An 11,280-nucleotide genomic window follows, 5' to 3' on the forward strand; every position below is an offset into this window, starting at 1 on the left:
ATGATCTGAGGTGTAGATTCCCATTCCCCCATGAAAGCGACAGAAGTGGTCCTCAGAATTCCCTCAGCTGGGTCTGGGGTGGAGGAGGGGATCCTGTATTTCAATCATCACTGAAATACAAGAGCCTAGGTTTTTCCAGGCAACATGGACTCATGCAAGGAGTAGAATCTTACTCAAGTCAAGAATTTCCATATATGTACTGTATCCAGATAATACCAGTTGTCAGTGTGGACCCTGGTCAGTCATCTTCAGAAGGCCAGTGTTACTACCTTTTATGGAGAAACTCAAATAGTAATATTTTAAATGATTGTTAGAAAGTATAGCTGAAAAATCTTTTTGTTCAAATATCATAGAGTAGAAAATACCAGACAGTCGTGAGTCATCAACAAAATGATACGTCGTTGAAAAGAGAGGAATTAGAGTTTGTGATGTAAACTTTATATTAATGACAGAGGACAAAGCAAGAATCCTGACTAAACTGTTCTTTAAGTTCTGCTAAATATTGTGGGGCTTTCAACCAACCTCAGGTTGCTCGTCTCAAGAGTGAAACTGGTTGTCACGTTTGAGAGTTTTCTCCCACAAGCCCAGTCTATGCCTTTTCTGTATAAATAAAGATCTATTTGGAAGACAGTATCGCAGGAAACACTGTCCCCCACCAACCCAGGACAACATTCCCCTCAAATAATGAACTTGTCAGGTTTTCAAAGTGTCTTTTCATATACCACTCATTCTCTTTGAACATTGTATACACTTAAAGTTTACAAATAGTCATGAAATAGGTCAGCATTCTTGAAAGTGTTCATTCACGAACATGTATCATGAGAATTACTCTGATGACATAGGCCCATCAAGAGACCAAAGGCATTTGCTTTTGGCTTCAGTAATTCATAGTTTGGTCATCCATCATAACCCACTCTACGATTAGATACAGAGTTCTTTGGCCACCAAAAATATACAGATGTCTGTCTGCTTTTGTACAGTTTGCTTCAACCAAAACACAAAAGTTTCACCTCTCAGACAAAACCAGGGAAATTTCAGGCAGTGGAGAATGCCATGAAGAAGACGTGTGGAGGGCTAGGGAGAAGCTGGAGAGCATATTAGACAGTGCAGGGCCTGGAGGAGGGGGGAGGCCCGGGGAGAGCAGCAAGGAGGAGCGTGAGTGACCGAACAGCAAAACCGTGAATAAAGACAAAGATACTGGATGGTGAACAACAGGCAGGCCTCCTTAGCTTGGCAAGATTTTTAGGAAATTCCATTCAGTTTTCTGTCTTTAGCTTAATAATAAGTTTTGTTTAAGGAGACAGTGAAACATCCCTTTCTTTAATTACTTTCTGAGGAAAACAGGGCCTTGTAACCATGGGAAAGGGCTTCCCTGGTGGCTCAATGGTAAAGAATCTGGCTGCCAAGGCCAGAGACGCGGGTTCAGTCCTTGGGTCAGGAAGATCGCCTGGAGAAGGACATAGCAGCCCACTCCAGTATTCTTGCCAGGAAATTCGATGGACAGAGGAGGCTGGTGGGCTGCCGTCCATGGGGTCACTAAAGAGTCAGACACAACTTAGCCACTAAACAATGCCATGCCTGGAAAAGACTTCTAAGAACTCTCCCAGGTCTAGAATTTTGTCCTCAGGAGGCATTTTTGTTTAGCTGCTGTATTTCCATCCTCTGAGTGATTCTGCCCCAGCTTGGAATATCTGTCCTTTTATCTAGAGAGAACACAGGTTGGGTGGATGGGGATGGATGTTTCCTTTTCTTGGACATTGTTAAATTCTTAGCTTCTCTGAAAGAGTAAGAGGTATAGATTGTCCAAGGGGTTCTTTTCCTACATCCATTGTTACCTATCACTAGTGTGGGTCTGTTGGTCTTCCGTCGATGCCAACATTGTGGCATTATGTCCTCGGTAAATTCTTATTTGTTCAGCCATCTATGCAACTGGGAGTTAAGAAGTACATGCTTTGCGGCCAGCCCCACTAGGAATCTGGAGAGGAATGAGCCACTGACCCTGACCTTGTGAAACCTGATTGTGGATCTAGTTTGTGCAACACCCCTGGTTAGGAGTGTCCACTTGAGCTCTTATGCTTGTGGTATCCAGATCCATTGGGATCCCTTTAGATTTCAGCAAGGCCACACAAATACTTGATAAGGCATATGTTATCTGCCTCTCCAGACTCAACATTACAAAGACCGTATTGAATGTTTAATTAAAACAGTCATTAGTCCTCTTTTCTGATTGTTTCTCATGGTTTGGGTCCCTTGAAACAGTTGGTCTTTTCACTGAAGTGTTTATTCCTATCATTTAAGCCAAGCAGTAAGAGCTCAGTAAGTTATTACTGAACTTAATATTGAGCTAACATTTTAAAGGATAACTCATCTGACATCTCTGAATGTCTGCCATGAACTCATTTACATAAGACGTGTGAACACGTCTAGAAGTCTTCTGGAAGCCTAAAGTTTCCAAAATTATTTATATGTACATTTCCAAAATTATTTATATGTACATTTCCTGGAGATCAACCACAAGGTAGAAAACTCAGAATGTATTAATACTGGACGCCTTGGAAGCACTGAGGAGAGTATATGTTGAACCCTCTTGCGTAAGTGCTAGTTGGTTCAGCTGTTGCAATCGTGCTGGCCCTGCATTCAGGGTCAGTGTTTCAGCCTCTGCACAGACTGTTTTGCTTTCCACTGAGTGCATTTCTCACTCTGGTCAGCTCTTTTTCAAGCGCACACCAAAGGTAGGGGCCCAAGAGGGACTCAGTCTGAATCCAGCATCATCTTGGGAAAGAAGAGGCAACGTGTATACTTGATGTCTGGTGAATCAGTCAAGGGAGAGGCAGTCATTTCTTCTTAGGTAGAGGGTGCCAGTTGGTCAATTACCCAGCTCCTTTGGGTGAAAGAAAACTGTCTGAAAGTTGCAAGATTAACTCCCTGTCAGACCTGCTGTCTGGATCCCACTGACCATCACCACTGCCACCTCCCTGCATGTTGCCTGCAGCCTTGGCTGCTGTCCAGCTCAGGAAGCTAGCAATCCAGGATTAGCAGATATCTCTTGCAAAAAAGGAAGGCTCAGGCTTTCCTCGTGGCCCAGTGGTTGGGAATCCGCCTGCTGATGCAGGGGACACAGGTTCGATCCCTGGTCCGGGAGGATCCCACATGCCTCGGGGCAACTAAGCCCTCCTGCCCTAGAGCCTGTGCTCCTCAACAAGAGAAGCTGCTGCGATAAGAAGCCTAAGCACCACAATCAGAAAGTAGCCCCCACTCACCCAAGCTAGAGAAAGCCCACATGCAGCAACGAAGACCCCGTGGGGCCAAAAATTATTAAAAGAAAGTAAGGAAGGCTCAAGGAAAACACAGACTGGCAGCTCATAGCTGAATTCAGCCCAAAGATACAGCTAACCCACACAGAGTTGTTTTCTAGTGTGGACCAGTGGCTGAATTTCTAGCTGCTTCTGGCAAATGGAAAGGTCAGGCCATCTAGAGTTCAGGTTTCTGCAAGTGACAGTTGGCTGGAGCTGAGTAGCTACCGCTCCATTCCTTCTACGCAGGCGCCCTTCCATCTGCTACACTTCCCACCTGACCTGCCCACTTATGCACACTTCCTGCCTGGCCCCCGTAGGCTGAGTCTTCAGGCAGTGCCCAACCCAGTCCTCTTTGCAGTGAGCTTGATTGCCGTTACACTGGGGCTTCCCAGATGGCTCAGATGGTAAAGAACCCACCTGCAGTGCAGGAGGCCTGGGTTCAATCCCTGGGTTGGGAGAATCTCCTGGAGAAGGGAATGGCAACCCACTCCAGTATTCTTGCTTGGAGAATCCAATGGACGGAGGAGCCATTACACTACAAGTCAATGGTAGGCACTTCACTGGGGATGCAGAGTTATTAAATGGCTCCTCATAACACATTTGGTGGGAAAACAACCCATCTGATGTTCTTTGGATCCATTCATATTTTGTCCTCAATAAATAAAAATGAGACTAATTGTGTACTGGGCTCATATAGGAATAATTTAAGGATGTGGATTAAGCCAAATCATGATGTTCTTAAATCTGACGAGCCAGAGGAGATGCTCATTGCTGCAGCCAACTGATAGCTTTGCCTTGCAGACAGTCTTGTTACAACTAGGGGTTCCACTGAAGATTTAGGAATGCAGTCATGATTTGAGATCATGTGTCTTTGTATTAAAAAATAGAATCACTGATTTTGTGAACATCAGCTATTCTCATTCTTGTGTGTCCTTTTAGTGGAAAAAAGAAATTGAAAATAATGCTTTCAGTTCAAGACTTTGACCATGAAAGATTAGCTAAAATCTTATTTTAATAATCTAATCCCCTTCTTCATCATGATTCTGTTATAGAAAATAATACTTATTTGAGGGTCTAGTCCGTCAGAGAGACGGAGAGATTTGTTCAATATGAAGTGAAGTCGCTCAGTCTTGTCCGACTCTTTGTGACCCCATGGACTGTAGCCTATCAGGCTCCTCCGTCCATGGGATTCTCCAGGCAAGAGTACTTGGAAATAGTACCTGGAAAGGCAAGTACCAAGAAGGTTGCTATTTCTTTCTCCAGGGATCTTCCCGACCCAGGGATCGAACCCAGGTCTCCCGCATTGTAGGCAGATGCTTTTACCATCTGATTTGATTCCTTTTTCCTATCATGTAGCTTGCCAGGGATCCTTGGAAGCTGGAGCAGTGGGACTCTGATAGGGTAGGGGCTCCAATTACATAAGCAGACATGTTTGCAGCATCTGTCCAGAGGAGGCCTAGGGTAGGATGTGGTTGACCACCCAGACAAGGAAGACCTGGTGGGGTTAGGGACGTCCAGCAGCTCACAAGTCCATCAGCAACTTCTACACATCTGGTTCCTGTAGACTAGTCACTCCTGCCTCCCATCCAGCATTCCAGGCTCTGTCCATTCCAGAGCCCACCCCTTGGTCTCACCTCTCCCTGGTTCCCAAACTCCCAGCGGGTTCTGAGCATCTCCTCTGGCACCATCAGGGATAAGACCTGCTCCTTGGAATTACTGCTTCTCCTGGTCCCACTGCAGACTGTCACTCTACCCTGGAGGGGACTCCCATGACAGGGGGCAGGGTGAGCTAACATCTCTAAGCTCGTGCTGGTTTGCACAAGAAGGTGGTGCGTCACCAAGCCAGCTAACACGCTCATGCTGCCTCTCCTGTGTCTGCCGAACAGCGACCTAACTCTTCAGACTCTCATAGGAGTTTCTCAGGACCTCCTGGAAAATCAGGGGAGTACCTGTTAAAATGAAAACCAAGACAACAAGGATGCTTCAGGGAGGGGACTTTTAGGAGACCCAGCATGGTAGCTATTTCTCTGACTTACACAAATGTTGGCAGACCCCAGGGGAGTTTGCGACTGCCTTTTCCAAAAAAAGTCTGAGCCTTGGTGCCTGGAGGTTGAGGAAGGAACTTTGGGTATCAGCCTCGGGTTTGACAAGTGCAGGGCAGGAAGGATGCCACTGACAGCCGGTCTGTGCAGGTCACTTTCAAGAACTGTGGTTTAATTAACCTTTTTTTTTTTTTTAATGGATTAGGATTAGGGCTTGTCAATATGGGATTCAGAACCAATGTTCCCAGGACCACATATAGGCCTGCTCTTTTAGGAATATATGCTTTGTACCTAGATATATTGAAATACTCAGGCACCTCCAGAAGCTTTCAGTCCTCTTGGCTATTGAAATGACAATCGAGGCTGAAGTTTTCATGTATCGAACATAGTTTATATGTTCGTATAGAATTGGTGTGAAGACGCTCCAAGGAGAGACAGCAGAAAACACACAAAATTCCCTATTGATCCTATTTTTAAATTAACGGGTTTTTTGGTGTGAATTTTAAATACAATCTAAGGAAAAGCCATATGAAAAACTAGACAGAAGAGGCCTCTTGCCCTCAAAACAGCTCCTCCACACCCTTCCTACTTGGCCCTCCGCTTCCCACCAGAGGTCTCTTCCTGGTGGAGACTGTCCTCCCCTCCCTGTGGGTCCTGAGACCTCTAATGTCATGCGCCTTCTAATATCAGAAGCAGTGATCAGACATTCAGGAGTTCATAAGAGGCTCTCAGCTGGCAACTGGCCCTCATCTGGATTCCTGAATGTATTTCACCCCAGAGTACACTTCACTCAGACTGTACCAAGCTATATTTCTCAGAAAAGAAATTTAATAATCCAATGGTATTTTTTAAGAAAAAGGCTACCACCAAAAAAATGAAACACTCAAAGCTTTCCTTCCTTCCAAGATCAAATCTCTTAAGCTTCTTGAAACTCACAGCTGCTAGGGGCATAATTCATTTTTTAATACCACACATACGGTCCTCAAACTAGCCCAAGACTTAGACCAGGCTATGGTCAGAGTTTTCTGGCCCAGATGCCAGGAAGCACAGCTTAGAGGTCAGTAGTGCCTGATAAAAACACTTAATTTATGTGTCTTTATCCACATAATGGATCGTGTATAGGCTGGGGCAGAGGGGAACAGCAGTCTGGGTGAGCCCAGTTTCAAGGTTGCCTTCTGGTTCAGTTAGACCTGGGTGGTTTGACACATCTTCTATAATTATAGATTTGCCCATTCCTGGGCTCTCTGTTAGATACTTTTTCTTTCCAGGTGGTTAGGAATTTCCATTCTATATGGCATTTTCATTTCAGTTAATAAGCAAGGATGTGAATACATTCTAAAACATATATTATTCTATTTTAATGTAAGAAACTGAACATTTGTTTTCCATGAATATTTTAGAGAGACTTTGCTAAAGTAAAATGAAAGAGAAAAAAAACAGGACATGATCTCATGTCCTAGGGCACATTCTTATTTGGAAACCTTACAGACAGGATGGAAGCTAAGGGATAAAATAGACTAATTCCTATTTAATACTCAAATATCTAAATCTAAAAATGAAGTTATAACCATCTGAAGAATTTGAATATTGGCTATAGGCAATGACTATTCAAAGATATTATGATAATATTTACATATAAATCATATTTTTATTCATGTATGAGTACATGAGATATTTTTTCTCAATTTTAAATTCCTAGAACTTTTTGAAAAACAAAAAAATGGTCTTATCCAAAGTTTTAAGTTTTCATTTAGTATAAGTATTTAACATACACAAATTCTTCCTCTATTTTTATCAGTTCTATACATATCTTATAGTCTCATAAAATAAATCTGATACTTATTTCATGGGAGAAATTATTTAAATGTATGCACTAAAACTGTTTTATATTAACTGCAGAAATACCCACTTAAAGTGAAAAAATCCGTGTTATAAATTCTAACATAATGGGGTAAGAAGGTATAGAAATAAGGCTTTTATTGGGGATTGGATCCAGTGTGTAGGAACAGTGACTGACCTTGACCATGAAGAATTTTTACTGGTTAGTTCATAAACAGAGACATTTTGTTTATCAATTGCACAAAGTTTGGTCAAAGCAAAGTACAAAAAATAAATATTTTTATTAAAATTTGTCAAAAGCCTGGCTTTTAAGCTTGACACTTAGTTGAGTGGGTCACACAGGACAAGCTCCCTGTCCTTTGCGAAGTTATAGAGTTAGAAATGGACTTAGATCAAACTCCAAGAACCATGGTTTGCATCTGTGCTTTAGGAATTATTGACTGTTCTAATTGCTTTATTTGAATGTTATCTCTTGTTTCTTTAATATGGGGCATTTAAACAGCTCCTGAACTTGAAACTTGTTGTGATTGTATCTTGGGAATAAAATTACTTTTAATGGGAATATATGTTTGAGTGATAAATGCAAGTTAATAGATATTACTTAATTTATTACACATTTTTAAATATTTATACTTAATCTTTACAGATAACATTTTGTGTACAAACTAATTCATTGATTAGACTTCCTGATCACATTAACGAATATTAATTGAATGATAATTGAATATATAATTAGGAGATACAAAGACAAAACTAAAAAAGGAAATTAAGATCTAAACACACTGCATGCCAACATGTATGCAGTCAGTTTTACAGAAAATGCTGTGCATTTGAATCACCTTTCTTGACAGTGGCTGCACCGTATCAGTGCTTAAGTCTAAATATTTTCAGCATGAAGGGTGGGGATTATGCAAAATTATAATTGCATCAGAATTATGAGAAATGGCAGAAAATTCCTATTTTTAAATGTCTGTTTTCAATGAGTAAGACTTAAACTAGCTCTCTTCTCTCAAGAAGGAGGTCTGAATCACATTTGTCTTTTTCTTTAACAGATAATTCTGAAATAATCAGCAGGAACGGAATGGAATGCCAAGAATCTGCATTGAGAATAACTAAACATTGTTACTGTACATACTATCCTGTTCCCTCCTCAATAGAATTGCCACAAACTGCATGCTAAATAAAGATTTAGTTCTTCTGGACAGACCACAACTCTAAGAAGCTAGTGCTGCTATATCATATATGAGTATTAAATATGGTATGCTTAGTATATTCCAACCTAAGATAGTTAACTACCTGAGACCAGCTGTGATGTTAAAGGACATAAAGGATAAAGTTTACTTTTAAAGGGTTTCTAAACATAGTTTCTGTCCTAGGAATATTGTCTTCTCTCCATAACTATAGCTGATGCAGAAAGTCCAACCAATTTATTCATTTCGACTCAGAATATTTCAAAGTTAGCAATAAACAATTAGCATTAGTTAAAAAAAAAAGAAAAAGAAAGAAAGAAAAAAAACCTATTCCAGGGGCAGGTTCAATTCTAACTTCAATTACTGTCATTTCATTTTACCCACTGGATCAGAGCTGTGTTTCACTTCTTGACAACACGAATGCTGCAGCAGAGATGAGAAGTGAAGTAAAACCGTGACCTGTCCTGCAGGTCTAAAATTTGAATGGAAATTCAAGCACAAGTTCTGGGGACACATCGAAGCGTGGTATTTGGTTTGCCTGGAGACGCCGCATTGAATCATGTGATTCTAGAATAACATTAATAGATTGAAAAAGAAACTTTGTACGGTGTGAGTTTCATACCTAACCAAACAAAGTCTTGAAGGTATTATTTTACAAGTATATTTTTAAAGTTGTTTTATAAGAGAGACTTTGTAGAAGTGCCTAGATTTTGCCAGACTTCATCCAGCTTGACAAGCATGAGAGGCCCATGCCAACAGTCTAACCGAAGGGATCAGTCTTTGCAACTCACCGTCCGGTTGCCTGTTACCGAATAACTCTTCTAAACTAAAAACCTAGACAAACAAGGAAGCTGTAGGTGGGGAGATCTGTATAATATTCTAATTTAAGTAAGTTTGAGTTTAGTCACTGAAAATTTGACTGTGACTTTAATCTAAATTACTACGTAAACAGCAAGTAGATAGTTTCACTTTTTAAAAAATCCATTACTGTTTTGCATTTCAAAAGTTGGATTAAAGGGTTGTAACTGACTACAGCATGGAAAAAAAAATAAGTTCTTTTAATTCTTTCACCTTAAAGCATATTTTATGTCTCAAAAGTATAAAAAACTTTAATACAAGTACATACATATTATATATACACATACATATATATACTATATATGGATGAAACATATTTTAATGTTGTTTACTTTTTTAAATACTTGGTTGATCTTCAAGGTAATAGCGATACAATTAAATTTTGTTCAGAAAGTTTGTTTTAAAGTTTATTTTAAGCACTATCGTACCAAATATTTCATATTTCACATTTTATATGTTGCACATAGCCTATACAGTACCTACATAGTTTTTAAATTATTGTTTAAAAAACAAAACAGCTGTTATAAATGACTATTATGTGTAACTGTTTAAAACATCCATTTTCTTTGTGAACATATTAGTGATTGAAGTATTTTGACTTTTGAGATTGAATGTAAAATATTTTAAATTTTGGCATCACCGCCTGTTCTGAAAACTAGATGCACCAACCATATCATTTTTGTTTGAGAAAAAAAGAAATCTGCCATTTTAATTAATATTGATCAGAGTCTAATGACTATTTATCTTATATCGTAGATTTGATAACCCTATCAAAAAAAATTACATTCTAAGTGTAATCTTACATAGTGCTTGTATTGTTGCATTTGTTTTAACTTGTGGAAAAGTATTGTATCTAACTTGTATTTCTTTGGTAGTTTCATCTTTATGTATTAGTGATATTTGTAATTTTCTCAACCTTAACAATGTAGTTATGCTACAACTTGCCTAAAACATTCAAACTTATTTTCTTTTTTCTTTTTTTCTTTGTTAATTCACTTAAACTCATTGAAAACGTAGTATACATTACTAAAACATAAATTATGGGAATCACCGAAATATTTTTGTAGTAGACTAATTGTTGTTACATTGTCTTTCTTTTTTTTCTTTTGTTTCATGGTTTTGATTTTCAAAATTATTAGCACACATCTATTTCCAGCCCTTTAACAATGGAACATCAAAAATATCACCTATATCCCTCAGCAAATATAGAAGACTGTATTTTTACTATGATATCCACTTTTCCAGAATTGTGATTATAATATGCAAAGAGTCATAAATATGCCATTTACAATAAGGAGGAGGCGAGGCAAATGCATAGATGTACAAATATATGTACAACAGATTTTGCTTTTTATTTATTTATAATGTAATTTTATAGAATAATTCTGGGATTTGAGAGGATCTAAAACTATTTTTCTGTATAAATATTATTTGCCAAAAGTTTGTTTATATTCAGAAGTCTGACTATGATGAATAAATCTTAAATGCTTTGTTTAATTACAAAAACAAAATCACCAATACCAAGACATGAAGATAGCAACTCAACAAATACTGTAGTTAAGAGATGAACTCGTCACTTGTATGGGAACCACATTTCACTCTTTGTTTTCAGGATGTAACAGCACTTCACCTAAATATTCTTTGAGCCATATCACTGGTAACATTTCTACTAAACCTCTCTGTAACACTTAAAGAATTCCCTCATTCATTACCTTACAGTGTAAACAGGAGTCTAATTTGTATCAATTCTATGTTTTGGTTGTAATATTCAGTTCACTCACCCAATATACAACCAATGAAATAAAAGAAGCATTTAAAAGGATTTCTGGTCTTCCTCCATTTTTTTGTTGTTGAGACAGATTGATAATTAGCCAAACAAAATGGTTTTCACATTCGCACAGATAATGTTTGGTAACTTCAAAGAAGAGCAGGCTTTTGATTTGGGTTTTCGGTTTTTTGTTTTTTTTTTCTGGCTTTTTAATAGTAGGAAACACAACTTGCAAGGATCATTTGGGAAGTAGTTCTAGTAGTCTTTGAAATTAGAAATAAAAATAA

The 11,280-nt window shown here is 38.9% G+C and overlaps 1 protein-coding gene across 12 annotated transcripts in view; it reads left to right on the plus strand.

Annotated features, from left to right (window-relative positions):
* Positions 1 to 11,047, plus strand: part of MBNL2 (muscleblind like splicing regulator 2) — a 161,784-nt gene extending 150,737 nt beyond the window's left edge. For 11 of the 12 annotated variants that reach the window (XM_027557853.1, XM_027557842.1, XM_027557848.1 and 8 more), the window contains one exon: positions 8,230 to 11,047. In XM_027557853.1, coding sequence (XP_027413654.1) covers positions 8,230 to 8,244 — 15 coding nt within the window. In that variant the 3' untranslated portion in view covers positions 8,245 to 11,047. The remainder of the gene's footprint in view (positions 1 to 8,229) is intronic. The other variant, XM_027557852.1, reaches the window with a different exon arrangement.
* The last annotated feature ends 233 nt before the right edge of the window (positions 11,048 to 11,280 follow it).

This window comes from Bos indicus x Bos taurus, chromosome 12 (genome assembly GCF_003369695.1).
Source record: "Bos indicus x Bos taurus breed Angus x Brahman F1 hybrid chromosome 12, Bos_hybrid_MaternalHap_v2.0, whole genome shotgun sequence".
NCBI lineage: Eukaryota > Metazoa > Chordata > Mammalia > Artiodactyla > Bovidae > Bos > Bos indicus x Bos taurus.